Source organism: Protopterus annectens, chromosome 4.part0 (assembly GCF_019279795.1).
Source record: "Protopterus annectens isolate FY-2018-M chromosome 4.part0, PAN1.0, whole genome shotgun sequence".
NCBI classification, from domain to species: Eukaryota; Metazoa; Chordata; order Ceratodontiformes; family Protopteridae; genus Protopterus; species Protopterus annectens.
Window position 1 is genome coordinate 195,022,915 of NC_056733.1, and position 21,870 is coordinate 195,044,784.

The 21,870-nt window shown below is 44.7% G+C and overlaps 1 protein-coding gene across 1 annotated transcript in view; it reads left to right on the top strand.

Annotated features, from left to right (window-relative positions):
- Positions 1–21,870, top strand: part of HGS (hepatocyte growth factor-regulated tyrosine kinase substrate) — a 2,162,662-nt gene that overhangs the window by 1,513,233 nt on the left and 627,559 nt on the right. Inside the window, exon 11 of the mRNA XM_044069724.1 lies at positions 9,354–9,449. Within this exon, the coding sequence (XP_043925659.1) occupies positions 9,354–9,449 (96 nt within the window). The remainder of the gene's footprint in view (positions 1–9,353; positions 9,450–21,870) is intronic.

Here is a 21,870-nt window from a genome sequence, read left to right on the forward strand (position 1 = left end):
TGGGGTGCTCCTACCTCCAAAAGCGGAGAAGACAAGTCACAGCCATATAGGAAACGGTCCCAATGACTTTCCACTGCCAAGACCGAGCATTTTTCTTTTGGCAGCACCCTTAGGGGGGAAAGCTAGCACTTTTTTCACAAAATTGGCACATGATCACCCAGGACAAATGGGTCTTGAATATAGTTTCTCAGTGCTACAGGTTCCACTTTCACACTCTTTCAAAGACACAAGGTATGCCAGACCTGCCACACAATCGATGGGCAGAGGCACAAAAGCAAATCTCATCTCTCTTGGACATGAGATATTCAGCCAGTGCCACAGCAAGAGCAGGGACAAGGAGTTAACTCAAGACTTTTCTTGGTACCCAGAAAGGACAAAGCTTGGAGACATGTACTGGACCTGTCTATTCTAAACACTTTTCTGGACGTTCCAAAATTCAAAATGCTGACACTACAGCAACTTCTGCCCATGCTGGGCAAGAAGGCTTGGCTAGTAACTTTGGACCTCAAAGAGGTATACCTGCATGTCCCAATCAGACAAGCATGCAGAAGATACCTCAGATTCATAGCTGGCTCAATGCACTACCAATTCCCTGCACTGCCCTTTGGCTTATCTACTGCGCCCAGGGTCTTCACAAAATGCCTGGCACCAGTAATTGCATTTTGCAGACAAAGAGGAATTCAAATATATCCCTACTTGGATGACTGCCTTATACAAGCAGAGAGCAAAAACATTCTACTGAAGCATCTGGCGTTTGTAAAAAGATTACTAATTTGCCTAGGGTACACAGTAAACAAAAAGAAATCAAAACTAGTACCCTCTCAAGAGATAATATTCCTGGGTGCAAGCTTAAATACAACTGCCCAGATGGCTTATCTCACGCCAGACAAACAAAGGCAACTGACTTCTTACTTCAAAAGGATGGCAGCAAAGACCCAGTTACCTGCAAGAAAAATTCTGCAGGCTTTGGGTTTCATGGCATTCTGCATTCTGCTAATGCCATATGCAAGACTGCATATGAGGAAGCTACAATGGTACCTAAAAAGTGTTTGGACTCAACATTGCCACAGCCTGGAAACATTAATTACCCTCATTCCCTGCCTGCAACACGAATTTCGATGGTGGGCACTGGCTTGTCACCACAACAAGGGACAGCCATTCACTTTACCCACAGCCAGGCAGACACTAACAACAGATGCATCGGATTATGCCTGGGGGTCCACATGACAGGAAAATGTATTCAGGGCACGTGGCCTGCAAGCCAAATGCATCTTCATATCAATCAAAAAGAGATGCTAGCTATACAGAATGCCCTGACAGCCTTCAAGGACCTACTTCATCCAGGACAACTGTTGATAAAGACAGACAATACTACAGTCATGTGGTACATAAATAAGCAAGGGGGCACACATTCTTACCCCCTCTGCAGACAAGCCACGACTTTGTGGAACACAGCATTGACTTATCAAGTGCACCTGCAAGCTCAATTCCTGCCTGGAAAGACAAATACTCTGGCAGACGAACTAAGCAGAAACATCATGGACCCTCACGAGTGGAAACTAGATCCACAAGTCTTCAGCATGATAACAAGGAAATGGGGATGCCCAGACATAGATCTATTTGCCTCCCCACACAACTGCCAATTAGAGATTTTGCACAAGGACTTATCACAAATAAGCATGGAAGGTGGATGCTCCATCATTCAGCTGGAAAACCCTTACAGTATATGCCTTTCCTCCTCTGCCTCTCCTCCCCAAGGTACTCCTAAAGGTCAGACAAGAGAAGCCAAAAATGATACGGATTGCTCCAGACTGGCCACGCCAGCACTGATATCCAATCCTAAAGAGTTTGTCTCAAGGCCTAGCCTAGACCTTACCTCAAATTCTTCATCTACTGACCCAACAAAACAATCAGATCCTGCACAACCAACTCAGAACCTTAAATCTGGCTGCATGGCGGATAATATAAACACTCAAAGCACACCTCTTTCTAAAGCAGTTATGGATGTTATTTTGGAGACCAGGAGGCCCAGCGCCAGAAAATCTTATGCAGAAAAATGGAAAAAATTCTGTGCTTGGAACCAGGCACAAGGATTTGACACGCTTGTTCCAAATATTTCTCAGATATTACAATACCTAACTGAGATGCTGGACAAAGGCCTATCCTTCTCATCAATTGATATCCATGCCTCTGCCATTTCAGCTCATTACAATACGGAACCGCCTATTTTTTTCATAACCACTGCTAAGGCAGTACCTCAGAGGGGCCAAAAACATAAGACCTCCAAGGAGAGCACCGATACCTGCATGGGACCTTAATTTTGTTTTGGAAAAACTCACACTGCCTCCTTTTGAGCCAGCCAACACAGCCAAGATAAAATTCTTATCATGGAAAACAGCTCTGCTCCTAGCAATTACTTCAGCAAGAAGAGTCTCGGAGTTACAGGCATTAATAGCTGTGGAACCTTTTATTATTTTCCATCCGGACAGGGTTTCTCGAAGGACGAACCCAACATTTATGCCTAAGGTAGTGTCCAGTGTGGCTCTTAATCAAACCATTCATTTGCCCACTTTTTATCCTAACCCACAGAATAAAGGGGAGAGACTTCTGCATTATTTGGACATACACAGACAGCTACGCTTCTACTTGGACAAAACTAAAGCTTTCAGAAAGACTGAGCAACTTCTAGTGGCATATGCTGCAGGATCACAAGGAAAGGCCATCTCAAAGCAGACTATTTCAAAATGGATAGGCCACTGCATTCGTTTCTGCTATTCACAACATGGCAAAACCGTGCCTAAGGGCATTAGGCCACACTCAACCCGAGCAGCAGCCACTTCAGCAGCCTTCCTCAGAGGAGTACCAACCAAGGATATTTTGGAGGCTGCAACTTGGACTTCAGTGCACACATTTACAAAGCACTACCACTTACCTCTTTACTCTAAATCCAGAGCAGGCTTTGCCACTGCAGTTCTGCAGGGCCTCATAGCCACTCCTAATTCTATTTAGACCCAGCCACCCAACCTCAGCTTTGGGATTCAACCCAAGTGTAATGACTGCAACAGTGAAACACGATGAACATAGTACAGTTGTGTACCTACCATAAATGTAGATGTTCGAGTGTATTCACTGTTGCAGTCCAGGTTACCCACCCACCATCCCCCTTTCTTTGCTGGGACTTATCTGTACTTCTGTATTCTATACAACCTATGTGGTATATTTGCTTGTAGATGAAGGTAATTTGTATGTTAGTGCATGCTTTTTTATAAGCATTGTTTTTTAGCCTACCCTTTTGGGGGCACCTGACATCTGGGGCAAGAAAAACTGAAGAAAATGTCGTCGGCTGCATCTTGTATACCCCTGGCGCACTGACGTCAAGGAAGAGGTGACAGCAACCGATGCTGGACCAGGACTTTAGAATTCAGGCTGACTGCGGGTAGCCTGCCAGCAGGATAACCCAAGTGTAATGACTGCAACAGTTAATACACTCGAACATATACATTTATGGTAGGTACACAACTGTACTTTCCTATGCTACTGCAACATCTAGAGTTCACCATTTCCCTCTTGAGAAGTCTGGGATTCACTTTAATTATCAAAAAGTCATCCCTGAATCCTTCTCAGGATCATGTGTTCTTGGGGTGCAGGATCCTAACAGAAAAAGTGATGGTTTGTCTGCCCCCAGAAAAAATGTTATCTCTCACTACTTACTTCAAAGAACTACTCACTCTAAAAGCCATGTCAGCTAGGGAGTTCCACAGGCTCGTGGGATTCATGGCCTCCACCATCCCTGTGGTTCCCCTGGCAAAACTTCACATGAGAAAATTCCACTGGTACTTGAGAACAGTCTGGAAACAACATCTGCATGATTCCAATGCTCCCATGCCTTTCCTGGGAATTGAACTGGTGGCTAGCCCAGATAAATGCCAACCCAGACCTGCCCCTGTAAGCCCCCCCCCCCCCAAACAGGACCTGTTCACAGATTCTTCAGACACAGGTTGGGAGGCAGCTTTGGGAGACTGGAGAGTGAGAAACCTATGGACCCTCACTCAACAGAACACATCAGTATCAAGGAAATGAGAGCCCTGATATTAGCCCTACAAATTTTCAAGGATCACCTCCCACTAAGCATGCAGAGGTGGTACACAGACAATACCACTGTGCTGTGGTATGTCAACAAACTGGGGGGACAAGGTCCTACCTCCTGTGCAGGTTAGCCCTGCAGGCATGGGAAATCACCCTAGACAGATAAGTCAACATCCAAGCTGTGTAGATTCCCTCAGCAGACATTATTGTGATGGCAGATACTCTAAGCAGGACCATGACGCTATCTTATGAATGGATGCTAAACAGGGATGTGTTTCTGGACCTGGTCAACCAATGGGGTCTTCCGGATGTGGATCTGTTTGCTCCCCCATGAACAGACAGCTTTCAGATTTCTGCTCCAGGGTACCACACCCCAAAGCATTGAGTGTGGATGCTCTCTCATTCCCTTGGAAGGGGATGTACACTTATGCATTCCCCGCTTCCCTCTCATACAAGAATTTCTGCTGAAAATTCAGAAAGAACAACCTCAAATCTTGTTGGTGACTCCCTATTGGCCAAGGCAGCACTGGTTCCCCCCTACTACTCCATCTAGCCAAGGGCAATCACCACAAGTTACCCCAACGGATAGACCTGTTCACACAAGAGAGGGGAACATACACTCACAGCTGTCCACTCTGAGCCTTACACTGTGGGTGATAGGGCATTGATTCCCCTCAGACATCTTTACACAGAGGATGTGCTTCAGGTTTTGCAGGAGGCCAGAAAACCAAATACCAGAAAATCACACCTTTCATAGTGGAATAGATTTTCTGCCTGGTGTCAAAAACACAACTTACAACCACTGGTAGTAGAACCCTCAGTGGTCCTGTCCCACCTGTGTGAATTGAAGTCTGGACTATCTTATTCCTCTGTCAACACCCATTTATCTGCCATGTCAGCATGCCTGCCTCTCACCCCTCCTTTGGCTTCTAGGCTGGAAGATAAACTTTTTCTAAATAGGTTCTGCACCTCAGACCCCCAAGGAAGCCCATTCCTCCTCTTTGGTATCTTAACTTTGTACTGGAGAAATTGACACTGCCTCCTTTCCAGCCAACCAAAGACTGTTCTCTCCAGCATTGTACAGTGGAACACTATACTCTTGGTGGCTATTACTTCAGCCAGAAGGGTCTCAGAACTACAACCCCTTATGACTTCCCATCCTTTTACAGTTTTCCACAAAGACATGGTGGGCATGCGCTCCAGTCCTACCTTTATGCCCAAAGTGGTTAATGAGCTGACCTTGAATCAGGCCATCAATCTACCCACATTCTTTCCTTCAACCCAAAACATGGCAGAAAGGATTCTACATACCCTAGATGTTCACAGACAACTTGGGTACTATCTGGCCAAAACCAAAACGATCTGTAAATCAGACAGGCTTTTTGTGTCTTTCCATGCAAGAGCCCTGGGACACCCCATTTCGGAGCAAGCCATATCCTCTTGGATATCTAAAACAGTCACCTTTTGCTATATTGCCCATGGCAGAAGGCTTCCCTTCCCAGTAAAGGCACACTCCACTAGGGCAATATCCTCCTCTGGAGGCTTTTTCAAGGGTCTGTATACAGCTGCCCTTTTAGAAGCAGCGACATGGTCCTCTGTCCATACCTTTACCAAACACTACAAGTTGGACAATGTTTCGAGGGCCAGAGTAGGGTTTGTCAGAGCCATTCTGCATGGGTTTGTGGAAAATGCTTATGTTCCTCCTCCCAGTTCTTAATACAGGAGCTTTTGCACTCTCCCTTGTGTTATGAATACAGCAGCATTTGAATAGAGTATTGTTGTGTAAAATCATAGCATAACTTTAGATGTCCTTCTCTTTTATATGCTGCTGTATAGTTTCCCACCCTGCCTTCACCCTTGCACTTGCCTGACCTCTGAGTACCCACTCTCCAGTCATTGATACCGGCAGCATTCAGTTCTGAGGAGGGTGCGTGCTCACATCTGTTTTGTACCCGACATCTGTTTATGGCCAGTGTCCACAGAGAGAGATGCAGGATGTCATGCACCCTGGAGGTAGCATCTGTCTTTTGTAAAATGGCTGAATGTACGAGAGTTGACCAGGGACAGGACTATCTTGTGTTATGAATGCAGCAGCATATAGAAGAGAAGGACATCTAAAGTTACAGTAAGATTTTACACAACAGTACTTTCCAGCGCATTTGAGTTAACTAAGTCAAAGAACTTTTACACTAGTGGGTTAGTACTAGCGTAGGTTTCCCACTTGATGATCATTGAATAATTGAAATCCCCCATAACCAGAATGTTCGGTAATATTTAGATAGTCTCCAGTTTGGCCAAGTAGGCTTTGTGCACGTCATGACTCATGGAGGAGGATCTGTAACTGGCTTTGACTTGAATGTGGGTCTTACCCACCATAACCTGAACTTGGAGCAACTCCATGGAGTTGTCCAGTCTAACTAGTCGGGAGATGAATTTATCTCCAATATAGATAGAAGCACTGCCTCCTCTGGTTCTCACACGATCATCTTGCAGTCTGAAGGTGTGAAAGGCATTGAAGCCTTGCAAGGCTGGGAAACTCTCTGAAGCCTTGAACCAGGTTTCTGTGACTGCACAGACACCTACATCTTCTAGTGATAGAAGTGTTTCCAGGGTGTTCAGTTTTTGGTTTACGTTCCTAGCGTTTAGCAGAATAACCCTTATTTTGTTATGATAGGCAATTTTCACATCAGGAATTTTGTTTGAGACCTTCCCTAAAAAGACATTATAGGGGAGGCAAGAGCCTTTGCCAGTAGCCAAAAGCCTAGTGGTGCCAGGTGCAAACCGTGTCTGACAAAGCAGCAAGGTTTGTCGGCCATGTTATCCCAGACTAACAGAAGCTGGATCCTCTTTGGCTTAGTTGTTGCTGTCATTCAGTCATTGAAATCTGTCACTTTTTTTGTTTATACTGTGGCATAATTCTACGTGAGGATAATATGCTGCTCATGGCGAGGCACATACCTGCCTGGTTCACATGTTCAGAGAGCTCAGTCATGTCTCTCTTCAAATAGTCCATTGAGGTACGTCTCAGGTCGTTCACTCCAACATGAACTGTGATGGAGTCATTATGGTGCTTGTTGACGAGAGACCCGACTGCATGCATAATCTGACTAATCCCTGGCACTGGACAGACAGCTGACCATGACTTTCTCCTTATCTAGCCCGGTGAGTGGGATAGCTGTCTCTCTTACTATGGAGTCTCCAATGACAAGAAAATTTGTTTTTTGAGTGTTATGCCTTAAGGGCTTGGTAGGTGAGACACTGGTGTTGCTATGTGTTTTGGGTGCTGTGAGACGTGTTAGTTTCAACAGCCTTGTGTTTTGGAGGTCTCTGGTGTTTCAGTAAGCTTTTTGGGAAAACCTTTGCATATGTAGATTTATGTATTGGATGCCTACTATGTGTATGAGTAGTGGTACTATGTGCCTGAGTAGTGGTGGGTGAGTTGACAGCCTCTTCTGTTACTGTTTTGAGTACAAGAGAGCAGGGATTCAAGATTCTTGGCGTAGATGCAGCTCTGTCACTCTGTACGAGAGTGAGTTATTAGTAGAGGGTTGTCAATGTACATGAGGCAGTTGCTACACTGCCTCAGGAGACATAAGATAAACAGACTGGCAGGAGAAACAGGGGTGGTCCAACTGTCTGTAATGCTAGGTTTGAAGAACTATTATAGTAAAGGGGGTGCTTTCAGGACTGATCTAGGATGTGCTGTGTAGATGGGCATTTCTGACTGGGTTTTTGGCTGGTGGTTTAACAGGTCACAGCTCACTAGCAATACTTCTTTGACTGGAAATGTTCTAAAGAGGACTACACTGATGTACTATGGTTGTATCTAAGGGCAAAATTGTCGAATTATCTGTAAGGCTGTGGTGCAAATTTTGCACTGCAATGCACGGTGCTGTGTGACGCTCAAGCAAGCAGAAACCTGTTCAAATCCAAAAAAAGAAGAAGAAAAAAGAACCAATGAGGATGCTTGCTCCAAGCCCTAGACCAATCACACTTCGTCAGACAGATTTCAGTCAGCACACTTCTCTCACAAGGGTGTAGAAGGGCCCCTTCCAAACAAAGATGGCTTGGAAAATGTGCTCAGAGTACAACAGCCACTACAAATAGATCCAGATGCAGCAAACCTGTATCTGGACTATGCTACACCTATTAGCTACACTTATTTAGGCAGGAAACACTATAAATGTTTTAAACAGCAGAAAAACAGCAGAGAGACACTGTTTTAAACAGCTAAAAAAACAGCAAGGAGATGCTAAAGAATGTTTTAAATAGCAAACAGATATTTCCTATTTAAAGCTGCTTGGTGGGAAATCAACTGATACTTTGCAAACTGTGAAAGGTAGCAACACTTATTTTGCAAACAGTAAAAATAGCAAAAACTTTGCAAACAGTGAAAATAGCAACAGAATTTGATTTAACAGGCACATTAAGGCAGACAAATGCAGTACAAACAGTGCAGTTTAGTTTGCAGTATTAAAATCAGTATTACTTAGAGTACAATAAAAAGTGCAGTAAATAGTATTTAAGCAAAACAGGCAACGTATGATTTTTGGGAAACTCAGAAGCCTCTAGTCGTCTGGTATCTCATGTCAGAGTTGTGGCTGGTAGCCCATCTCACTTAAGCTCGGATCAAACAAGCCTTAAATTAGTACAAGGCTAACTGTCCTTGTGGGCCATTCCAAGCCATGCTAACTACCCCATGTGAGAATCAAACCCTGCACTTTGTGCCTGTAAGGACCTTAATCACTATGCCAACTTTTTACTATGTCATTTTTAGATAGGGTAGATGCATGCTGTTGTAATGTACTAATGCACTGGTGCACAGTTTAACACACTACTTTATTCATGTAAAAAATGTTTTTGTCTTTAACTACAAATCCAGAAAGTTACTTCTTAAATGCATTTTAGAAAATGAAAAACAAACTTTTTTGTTTTTTATGGTTATATATTTTATAAAAACATGTCAACCATTTAGTTTGCTGTTTTGTGAAAGGTATATGGCAAAAGCAGGAAGCATAATATTGAGGTAATACTGTCAAATTCCTATATACAATGTTGTGTACACTGTGTTGTGTAAATAAATGTGACTTATTTATAAAGTAGAAGTGAGAGACAGATGGTTGTTGGAGGTAGGGGTGAGCAAAGCGTACAGACATTGGGGTAAGAAGAAAAGGAGATGCTAGTAGGAAGCGGAGTGTCATAATAGTACATTAGTCTGGATAAGTATGAGTTTTTTTAAATTTATTTATTTATTTATTTTTCTCCAGAGGCAGAAGGGGACATATGCAGTGTATCCTAAAGCAGACCCTGTCCCAGTGACTTCATCAGCTCCTCCAGTCAGTACGCTTTATTCTTCGCCCATGGTAAGAGCATGTAATTTATTTGTATCATTGTGTGTGTAATCCTGTGCAGCTGAAGTTCTCATCCCAGGAACCTGTGGTGCATAACGTTTATCTGGCTAGCTACATTGCAGTATTGAATGTATGCAGATGTTGTGGTTAAGGTGTCCAGTCTTGAAAGCATCAAGACTTAATTTCAAATCTGATATTGCCAGTGAGTTTTGGAGCCATCCTCTCATCAGACTTCGGACTCTTTCCAGACTTAGGATCCATAGCTCCGACTCCTCCCCTTACTCATAATCCTGTCCAAACCCCAAAATTACCTCAGATCTCATTTCCTGCTGTTTGCATTCAGATGTGGTTTCATGCCCAAGGCTTTAGAGAGAAGTGTGAACCTTCCCTGTGCCTGCCTTCACCAGGAGTGTCTGTGTGGTTATATAAACTCTTAAAGTGTGTGTGTGTGTGTCAGCTACTTGGGCAGGGACACGAAGCACTGGTTGGATAGAGAGGGTGCTGAAGGTATTAGCTTGCCCAGTCGGCTGATATCTGGACCCTATAGCTGCGCCAGTGGGGAGTCTTATTGGGGACCTGGAGAGCAAGGTAGCGACCAGCCCTGGACTGACTGTGATCTCTGTGCCCTTTTAAGGGAAATTGCACTTTACTGTGTGTATTTGTTATCCTTTCCTTCTATACGAGATGCCCCCTCACTGGTGTTAGTGGTGAGAATTGATATATATTAGTATTGTGTGTGTGTGTTAGTGGTAATAATTTTAGCCTTTTTCATGGCCACTTTAGCCTTTCTCTTACTGCTACGATTTTTCTACTAGTTTACTTAATAACTCTTTTTATTGCTATTACTGTGTCTTCACCCACCATTCTGTAGGGTATTCTGTATTTATCACTGTTTATTTTTATTTTTCCTGCTATAGTTCTCTGGTAGTACGTTGAGTAAATTGCTGTGATGACTGTTTTTTTTTCTTGGGCATGGATGATAAACCCAAGAGGTCCATAAGATGCCAAGTTGCAACTCTAGCAATAAGTGCATGTATTGTTTGGGGGCTTGCCACTTAGATGAGGATTGTGACATCTGCACTGCCTTTTGACCCAGGGCAGTGGTCAATCATTGGAACAAATTAGTTCTTTGGGGTCTCATTCCTGCTTTGTTGTCTGCTCCTGGAACATTTCTATCTGGAAAGAATGGACAAGGAAAATAAGATAAGGCTGAAGAATCTAGGAAGCGATCCCCTTACCGATCTTCTTCTTCGGCTCCTACATCAGCTCTAGGCAACTAAGATGTTTAAGGCCTCTGAACAGTCTACTTCCTTGGATGCATTTTTTTCCCTCTTCCAGGGCTCCCTGTTATAGGGAACCAAGATTTTCCCCGGAGCTATTTGCTTCCAGGTTACATTCTTCCTTTTTACGGTACACACTGATCAAGAGAGCTTCTAGACTCCCTTCCTTATCTTTGTCCTTCATGTCTACCAGAAGTGTTCGAGGGTGATGTGGCCAGAATGAGGAAATTTCTAAGGACTCAGATTTGGTTGGGAGTTGTTCCTGCCCCATCTGCCACTGAACCTGTGAGCACTGGACCATCACCCATGCATATTGCTACTCCTACTCTGATCTGTCCCCCAGTTTCAGAGCTCTCTGACCACAGACTCTCAGGATTGCCCTCATTGGATCTGAAGTTGTAGATTTCTTCAACTCCGCCCTGGAGCCTCTGCCCCCCCCCCCTTGGAGCTTTAGTGGCCCTGACTTCAGTCTTGAGGCAAGGTCAGGAAGATAGCCTTGGCCTTCTGGCTCCAAAGCTTTGGTTCCGACTGGGGTATTTTGGGCTCTCCTTCTGCATCTGCTTTCGAAGCTGTAGAGAGTTGCCCTGTCCATGTCGGGAGTTGAGACCTCCTTGCCCCCCTTGACTCCACCCTCTCCACGACTGTTGGCCCTGGGTCCTGATCCTACTCACTCTGTCCCATTGGGGCTGCAGGTGCACACTAGCTTCGAGACGGTCCTTGTTCAGGACACCCCTCAGATTCCAAAGTCTTCTATGGAACATCACCCTGTAGAAGCTCCTTGGAAGCGTAAGTGTAAGAGGAGGCACATTGATTCCCCACAGGAGGCTTTGACAGAAGATACAGATATCAGTGAAGTGAAGGGATCCCCCAAATCACCTGTTAACGAAATTTCCTTTGGAAATATTCATAAATTATTGAGACAGAAAGGTGTTTGATTCCGCCTGAAAAGGGGCTTTGGAAATCAAGCTTTCTTCAAAGCATTTGGCACTTGCTCCACTACTTCTTGGGTGGTTCCCCTGGCTGATGAGATAATTGACCTGATCTCTTGCTGGGTGTGGAAGGAATCGAATGTGGTGGAACCAGTTCTACAAAAAACTTAAGTATTTAGCAGCCCCTAAAGCCTTTGTTCATTGAAGCAAAAGCCCAGACATGGATGCTATGCTGGCAGCCACCCAAAAGGAGTTTGAGGTGCTCATCTATTTGTTGTCTATAATAGAGTCTAGGGCTCTGGGCAGATATAGGAAGGATGTTTATGCATCTTTTGCTTTGAGATTGCTGAATTACTTGGCACACATGACAAGGTTTCAGAGGGAATTGACTTTGCAAGTCCCTCTCTGGGTACATGTCTGCAGAGGGCAGAAAAACTATGGATTTGTAAGTGGCCACTCTATAATACTTTCCTAATGCCTCCATGCAATTGATTATTATGCAGTGGAAATTGCTTCTAGAGATGGAGGCATAGGCATTATTGTACGGAACCATGCCTGGATATGTGTGTGTGATTTTGTGGAACCCTTTAAGAAGTCTTTCATCAATCCTCCTTTTGGTGGGATAGACTCTTTTCAGCCCAGTATCTTAGACAATCTCTCCAAGAGTGAAAAGGATGCGAAATATTTTTCTGCCTTAGGGCAGTTGTCAACACATCAGAGGACTTTTTTCAGGAACCAGAAAGGGTGTAGGAAATAAAAAAATGTGTTTCCATAACTCACAAGGTTTTTTTCCAAGACTGTTCTGAAGATAGATCCCCCTTTTGTTAGAGGAAGTCTGCAGAACCAAGACTTTATAGGTCCCTTCAACAAAAAGCCTTAGCGCCTGAAGGGTTGTCTGACTGCTGTACACTGATGGCAGCTGGTTGGACATCCATCACCAGGGATATCCTGGTGCAGTCAGTTATCACCAGAGGCTATTGTATCCCCTTCCTTTACCCACCCCAAAGAATAGAGAAATTCCCCAACCTTCCACCCCACCAGAGGAAAGCTGCAACATTGGAAATAGAAAAGCTGCCACCAAAAAAGCTCCTTCAGAAGGTCCATCATATCAGAATTGGTTCGGAACATCTTCAGGCTGGTTTTTAGTGCGAAAATAAGGAGGACCTCAGGTCAGTCCTGGGCCTAAGTTGTCTAATTCTATTTGTCAAACACCCAAAGTTCCAAATGGCCACAGTGCAGTCCATTCTCTGGTTACTACGAAAGGACGATTAGATGTGCTCAGTTGACCTTCAGGATGCATACTATCACAAGATATATGATCCAGAAGATTTCTATGCTTCAGACTTGGAGCCAGTCATTTCCAGTTCAGGGCCCTGCCCTTTGGTCTCGCTGCAGTGCCATGGTGTTTATCAAATGCATGGCAGTGGTTGCTGCTCATCTCAGACTGCAAGGGTTCCAGGTGTTTCCCTATCTGGATGATTGTCTCTTCACTACTCCCACCAAGCATCTTTTAGTCCATGCCATGGATTTTCTTCTTAGACTTTGCTGCAAACTAGGCGTCCCAGTGAATCACAACAAGTCACAGCTATCCCTGACCCAAGTGCTGAAGTTCATAAGCGCCCACTTGGACACTACTTCCCAAGTAGCACACCACAAAGTCAAGCCTTACAACTGCTTTCATTTCAAACCTCTCTGACCAGGTTGATCCTACAGCTTCTAGGGTTGATGGCAGTGTCTGTCACTCCTGTTCCCCTGGCAGGGTTCTATATGAGAGAGCTTTGGTAGACATTGACAGTCCCATTGGTCAGTCAGGTGGTAAAACATGAACTTTCCAGTTCATCTTAACAAAATCTACAGAGACAATGTAACTTGGTGGATCAGTCATTCAAGGTCTCTCAGGGCCACCCCCTTTATTTCCCCCCTTTATCCAAAGCCACAGTGACCATGGATGCTTCCAGTTTGGGGTGGATGGGCATTGTCTGGAGAAGTCAGTCCAAGGCAAGTTCCCTTTAGAGGCCAGTCTTCATAGCAGTGACTTAGAAATTAGGGCAGGCCTTCTAGGATGTCCTCCCTCTAGAAATGATATCCATACAGACGGATGGAATGTCATTGGTTTGGTACATCAGCAAACTGGGGGAACACATTTCTGTCCCTTGTGTCAAGAGGCAGGAAGAGTGTGGCAGTGGGTGATTTCTTCCGGTCACTTTCTAATATCACTGTACATACAAGGGTGGTCCAGCATATTAGCAGACAGATTGAGCAGGTCTCTTCTGCTACCTCATGAATGGTCCCTCAAACCAACAGTGGTAAAACAGATTTTTCATTAGTGGGGCCAGCCATACTACACTATCTTTGCTTTTCCCACCAATTCCAAATGCAGCTAGTTCTTTGCCCTGATCTCTCCAGAGGGGAATTCACTGAGGGACGCTGTGATGCATGATTGGCCCTCTGGTCTACCACCAACCCCTCTGATTCTAAAACGTATTCATAAAGCATCTCGTCAAAAGAGCATAGATGTTCTTTGTTTCACTGTTGCAGTCCTCACCTTGGTTATCTGCTTGCAGTAGCCCTCAGTCGGCCTGATTATCAAAGTCTTGGGTCCTGCGTCGGTTGCTGTCTCATCTTTCGTGACATCAGGTAGTCAGGGGTATAAAGCAAGCAGCCGACGCCATTACATCAGTCTTTCTTGCTGTGCGGTGCCCGAAGCAGAAGCAGTTCGCAAGTGCCGGTCGGCCGACTCCTGAAATTTTCGTTTTCGAGTTTCAGAACCAAAGTCTTCAACTAAAGCTAAGTACCCCGTTGGGGAAACTTTTTCTTGCTCTAAACCAATGTCAGTAAAAGTTAATAGTATTTCTTGTGGAAAGCAAATACCTCACAAAGATTTTCATTCGTACTGTATTCTTTGCCTAGGCCCTGGCCACGATGTACGTCGCTGTCAGGTTTTGACTTATTTAAGCAACAAACTATTTGTCGTCAGTATATTTACGCTTCTAAATATTTTGATACTCAGTTCAATTATCCAGATATATCTTCGGTAAGCCATCCAACAACCGACTTTCTGAAAAAACGCAAAAATAAAGACAGAGACAGGTTGCCTAGGTCCAAAGCTGCCGACGATGCTTCTCCTAAGCCAGTCACCAGTTCGCTTGTACTCAGTGAGGCGCTTTCGCAGCCCCTGATACCTACTACTTCAGATTCGCAGGCCTCTTCTTAGACCCATTCGGAGTCCGGTATGCTGTGAGATGCTTCAACTGTGGAGCCTGCATATGTCTCGACCTTGGATGGGTCCGGAGCCGTTGTGTAGGTACTGGCTTCTGAGGGTGTATTCAGGCCTACTGACTTGCATATTAAACCGACGCAGTCTTCTTCAAGGCCTAAAATTCAAACTAAGCCTAGAAAACCGACGCCCAGACCGCATGGTCAGGCCTCTATGCCTAAAAAGCAAATTATAAGAATGGCTGAAGACCTTATTACTTTAATCAGGGGAAACCAATCTTCCCCGTCTAAGAGACCTAGGACTGAATTTGCTTATGATACTTCTGACCAGGATTCTGAAATTTCTGTTTCCTCTGATGATCAGGATTTACTCTTATCCACCTATGAGGATTCTGATGCAGAGGACTCTATTCCCTCTGCTTCCCCACCCCAGAGGATTTCTCTTTTGGTGAAACCCTGCATACTCTTAGGGAGCACTTTCGCTGGGAAAGCCAGGATTACTCTGATTCTAAAAAGAGGCTTAGGAATTTCTTACTCCTGACCCAATACAGGCCGCTATCCCTCCTGTTCTATACATTGTTTATGATGCCTGTTTGGAATCTAGCTTGGCCCCTGACTCTCTACCTCCTGCTCCCATAAAACCTAATGGATATTACAGGGTTCCTGACTCTCACAAGTTCCTTTTTAAAAATCCTATTGTGGATCCTGAGACCATTTCACAGGGACCCAAGGGCATTAAGGCTACTACTGCCAAAAATCCTACCCCTTCTAGATAGATGGGTTAAGAAAGTGTACACTTCTGCAACTTTGGCCATTAGGGCCTTAAACTGCCAGTTTCATATGTTAAAGCATCAGCAGCATATTATTGGATTGCTTAAACAGAAAATGATGTTGATTCCTGACTGTGCTGAAAATGAGGATTTACAGGATTTAATGCATTCTGCTGAACAGGTTGGAAAGCATACTTAGCAATGTGGTTTTGATTCACTAGAGGTATCTTGCAGGGCTGCTATCACTGGGTCTGTACTTAGAAGGCATGCTTGGCTTAAGGAGCAATCTTTGCCAGATCATGTTAAAGCTAAATTGCTGGTTGCTCCCTTACATCAGGACCACCTGTTTGGCAATAAAGCAGAAGAATTTCTTATAAAGATGGAAGAAAAAGCTAAATCTATGGAAACTGTTAAAGATTTTATACAAGTACAGCCTCCTAGTTTTAGTAGGCATTGGTCCTCTAAGAATTGGTCTTTTCCTGCCTGTTCCAGGCCTTCTCAGTCCAATCCCAGAACCAGCAGAACACCCAGGCTTCAGTCCCAGGGTACACACAGGACTAAGCAGTGGGGGGCTCCCACTTCCAAAGCAGGGAGTAGTAAGACTCCCCCCTATGGTAAACTGTCTCAATGACTTAACTTTAGAACTTCCAAGCACTTCTCAAATGACTGCTCCTTTAGGGGAAAAGATTGCTCTGCAGGAAAAAAACTGGGAACTCATTACCCAAGACAAATGGGTTTTAAATAGTTTCGCAAGGATGCAGATTTAACTTCCACACATTACCAACCCAAAACGGTTGGCTAGATCTACCCCCAAATCAGTGAGCAGAGGCTCAAAAGCACGTACTCTCTCTCTTAACCATAAAAGCTATTCAAACTATACCAGAAGAGGAAAAGGGACAAGGATTCTACTCAAGACTTTTCCTTGTACCCAGAAAAGACAACTCATGGCGTCCTATCCTGGACCTTTCTATCTTAAACACCTTTTTGGAGATTCCAAAATTCAAGATGCTAACTCTTCACCAGTTATTTCCTATGCTAGGCAAAGATGCCTGGTTGGCAACACTGGATTTAAAGGAAGCCTACCTGCACATCCCAATCAGGGAATCTTGCAGAAGATACCTACGCTTCAAAGCAGGCTACATCCGCTATCAGTTCTCTGCACTGCCCTTTGGCTTATCTACTGAGCCCAGGGTATTCACAAAGTGCCTAGCTCCAGTCGTTGCATTTTGCAGGCAAAGAAATATTCAAATATACCCTTACCTGGACGATTGTCTAATTCAGGCAGAAAGCCAGGACATACTTTTGAATCATCTGGCATTTGTACAAAAGGTGCTAACTTTTCTGGGGTGCACCATAAATGAAAAGAAATCACATCTGGTACCCTGTCAACAAATTATATTCCCGAGAGCAAGCTTGAACGCAACTTCCCAGATGGCTTTCCTCACGCCAGAGAAACAAATTCATTTGACAACTTACTTCAAACTAATGGCCACAAAAACCCTGCTATTTGCAATGCAAATACTGCAAGCCTTGGGGTTCATAGCCTCCTGCATTCTGCTAATTCCATATGCAAGACTGCATATGAGGAAACTACAATGGTATCTAGAAAGTCTATGGTGTCGACATTCAAAGGATCTAGAAGCAATAATTCCTATCATACCTTGCCCACGGTTAGAGTTCCTTTGCTGGGCAGAGGCCTGCCACCAAAACAAGGGACTACCATTCACTCTACCCCCTGCTGCCCAAACTCTAACTATGCATGGGGGGCTCACCTGGCAGGGAAGTGCATTCAGGGCAAATGGAACCCAAGTCAAATGCACCTGCATATCAATCAAAAAGAAATGTTAGCTGTACAGAATGCTCTGACAGCCTTCAAGGACCACATTCTTCCAGGATAATTAATGGTAAATACAGACAACACCACTGTTATGTGGTACATAAACAAGCAGGGGGGTACCCATTCTTACCCCATCTGCAGACTAGCCATGGCTCTGTGGAACACAGCCGTGAGCTACCAAGTGCATCTACAGGCTCAATTCCTGCCAGGAAAACTAAATACAGTGGCAGACGAACTAAGCAGAAATCTCATGGACCCACACAAGTGGAAACTGGAACCAAAGACTTTCAACATGTTGATAAGCAAATGGGGGAGCCCAGATATAGTCCTGTTTGCCTCCCCCCAGAACTACCAATTGGACAAATTCTGCACAAGGACTCCCCACAAACAAGCTTGGAAAGTAGATGCTCTCTCCTTCAGCTGGAAAAATCTATCAGTTTATGCCTTTCCTCCTCTGCCTGTTCTCTCCAAAGTACTACTAAAGATCAAGCAGGACAAACCAAGGATGATACTGATTGCACCAAACTGGCCACGCCAACACTGGTACCTCCTCTTGCGCTGTTTGTCACTGCTGGCTCCATGGTACCTGCCTCAGACCACTACCCTGCTGTCACAGCAGGAGAGCCAGATTCTGGACCCTCAGCTTCAAACCCTGAACCTGGCAGCCTGGCTAATTACCTAATCTCTCCGTTACCATTCCAAGTGTTGGATGTCATTTTGGAGGCAAGGAGGCCTAGTACTAGAAACTCTTATGCTGAAAAATGGAAAAGATTCTGTGCCTGGAACCAAACTCAAGGGTTGGGCGCAGCAGCGCCCAGTTTACCTCAGATTCTTCAATACTTGACTGAGATGCTTCACAAGGGCCTTTCTTTTTCCTCCATCAAAATTCACGCCTCAGCCATTTCAGCTCATTACAACACAGAACCACCCCTCTTCTCTCATCCACTGTTCAAGCAGTTCCTCAGAGGGGCCAAAATAACGTAAGACCACCCAGGAGAGCCCCAACTCCAGCCTGGGACCTTAACTTTGTTTTGGAAAAACTCATTCTTCCTCTCATTTGAGCCAGCTGCAAGTGCAGAGTTAAAATTCCTTTTTTGGAAAACAGCCTTCCTTTAGCAATTACTTCAGCAAGAAGTTTATCTGAATTACAGGCCCTTATGGCAGTGGAGCCTTTCATCATCTTTTATGCGGATAGGGTGTCCCTCAGGACCAATCCCTCTCTCATGCCCAAGGTGTGGTATCCGTTATGGTGCTTAATCAGTCCATTCATTTGCCAACCTTTTCTAATCCACAGAACAAAGGAGAATGGATACTACACTCCTTAGATGTGCGTAGACAACTTAGACTACTTGGACAGGACTAAACCTCAAAGGAAATCTGAACAACTGCTGGTGGCATTTGCTGCAGGGGCAGAGGGGAAGGCTATTTCAAAGCAAACCATTTCTAAATGGATAGGCCATTGCATTCATTTCTGCTATAAGCACCATGGAAAACCTATCGCACAGGGGATTAGACCCCTTTCAACCAGGGCTGCATCTACCTCTACAGCATTTCTCAGTGGTGTCCCTACCAGGGACATCCTAGAAGCTGCTACCTGGAGTTCTGTACATACTTTCACCAAGCATTACCATTTACCAATTTTCTCTAAATCTAGAGCTGGCTTTGCCACTGCAGTCTTGCAGGGCCTTATAGCTGGTCCTAATACTATCTAAATTCCTCCTCCCATCCTTAGCTTTGGGAATCTACCCAAATGTGATGACTGCAACAGTGAAACACGAAAAACATAGTACAGTTGTGTACACTTACCATAAATGTAGATGTTCGAGTGTATTCACTTCACTGATGCAGTCCTGGTTACCCTCCCTCCAGCCCCCTGACTTCTTTTAGTTATACCTCTACTCTCCTTTACTATGCTTAAAAGCTTTTTGGCGTATTTGCTTTTTTGTTGGAGGTATAACCTTGTGTGTATATATATATATATATATATATATATATATATATATATGTATATACACACACACACACACACACATATATATATATATATATATATATATATATATATATATATATATGTATATATATATACACACACACACACATATATATATATATATATATATATATATATTTATTTAATTGCTTCCCATTAGGGGGGCACCTGACATCTGGGGCAAGAAAACTGATGTAATGGCTTCGGTTGCATGCTTTATTCTCCTGACTACCTGACGTCACAGAAGATGGGACAGCAACTGAAGCAGGTCCGAAGACTTTGATAATCAGGCCGACTGAGGGATACTGCAAGCAGATAACCCCAAATGTGATGACTGCAACAGTGAATACACTCTAACATCTACATTTATGGTAAGTGTACACAACTGTACTTTATACTCATTGCCCCTTTCTGACCTCAACAGTTGTGGTTTTCCTTCCTTTGGCCTCATTTGCTATTGGGTACTGGATCCAGATCTGCCTGACCCACCTGGGATGCCTCACCAGAACATTTGAGTCCTTAAGTTGACCACATGATGTTAAGTTGTCTATCTCGCCTTCATTCTTGCTGGTTGGGTCCTGAGCCGATCCTCGGCTCCGACTCGGCCATCTTCAAAAGCTTGAGCGCTGCTTACTTGCTCGAGGCCCCCCTATATCCCATGATGCCTGGCGCTAGATACCCAGATCTTGTTTGCCGCTTCTGCTGCAAGGTTGTTGTACTGGCTCAGGTCGTATAAAACTTTATTATTATTGTATTTTTCTTGTCACAAAACTTAGTTTTTAGTGTAGAATTAGTCGTTAGATAAAACTGTTGTATTGTAGTTAGTTTTCTCCAAATCCTGATTACTTCTCAAGAAACTCGTTTAAGTTAGAGAGTTCCCCCTCCCCCTTTCTCTCCCTTTCCTTACCTCAGAAAGGTTTTTCCGTTTTAGTTAGAGGATAACCTTTTCTATCTCCTTTAAAAAAATATATATATAAATATAAATATATATATATATATATATATATATATATATATATTTTTTTTTTTTTTTCTTTTTTCCTTAGTATCACTGTTATCTATAGTTGTTTGTAGTACTGCTTGTAGTTTTTGGTTGTGGTAGCTGTAGACTGCAATTTTTAGTGGTTAGTACTTTAACCTTTCCATGTGTGTTTCCTAAGCTGTCCGGATTCAAGAAGTGTGACTCATGCTGTCAGAAGATGTCTCCGGCAGATGGTCACACTTCTTGTGTTTATTGTCTGGGTGCTGTGCACCTGCAGGACTCTTGCACGATTTGCCATGCTTTCAGTCCAAGAGTCCTGCAGGAGCACAAAAACAAATTGATCCTGAGGGGTTTGCTTAAGCCCCAAGATTCACCGGCGAAGGCTCAGCCCGTGAAATCTTCCAGGCCACCTAAATCTTCGGCTCCCAGTTCGGAGCTGTCGTCGGGTGAAGCCATACCATCCATCTCTGCTCCGGCTGGAACCGATGTTCCTCCCTCCCAGTCGGCTCCGATACGTTCTTCGGAGCTGTTTGAGTGTCGAAAAAGATCCAGGTCTTCTTCTCTGGAGTCGATACGTTCAGCTCCGAAATCGCCTCTGCTCCAGTCAGAGTGTAGTCATCGCTCATCCCACTCTTCTCGGTCCTCAAGACTTTCAGACCATGACTTGGAAAGAGTAGTCGGTAGGCTGCTAAAATCGCAGGCCCTAGCCAAAATGTTGTCCAGCCCCCCCTCATCCGGTGTCGGCTCCATCTACATCTGTAGATATTCCTCCTCCAACTCATCCTATGAGCTCGGAGCCAGAGTTCATTGGGGTTCGAGTTGTGGAACCGTCAGCTCCGATACCTTCTCCTTCGGTTCCATCTTTGGCTCCGATCCCTTCCATGGTACCATCCCTGGAGGGATCTGGGTGCCGAGACTCCCTTGTCAGCTCCTAGGGGGCGAGTGGCATTGGACCCTTGTCCGACCCCGCTCTCCCCCTCGGGGCTTCGGCTCAGGTGAGCTCGGCTCCCACATCTGCCTCGGAGCCATCCCCCTCGGTGCAGAGAGGGGTTCTGGTCTCTTCGGAACTGGAGCCCCCTCTGCAGCCGGGCAGGGGTGCCTTCGAGGTGATGAGTGTACTGGCCCCCCGAATCAGTCCCACGATCAACCCCATCGGCTCCTCCCCCTAGGGTGCCTGCATCAGCCTCTGCCCCTCTTCCAGACCCCAAGCGTGAGGATCCAGCACTCCAGGACACCCCTTTGGGTGTATCCTCCTCTTCCGAGGCCTCCCCTGATCATTCAGAGAAGCCACCTCGCAAGAGGAAATGCAAGAGGAAGCATGTTGACTCCCCCGAGTCTGTCACATCAGATACCGACTTAGAGGAGTCGGAAGGGTCCCCAAGATCCCCCTCTGAAGATGTCTCCTTTTCAGACATCCTTGAGATGC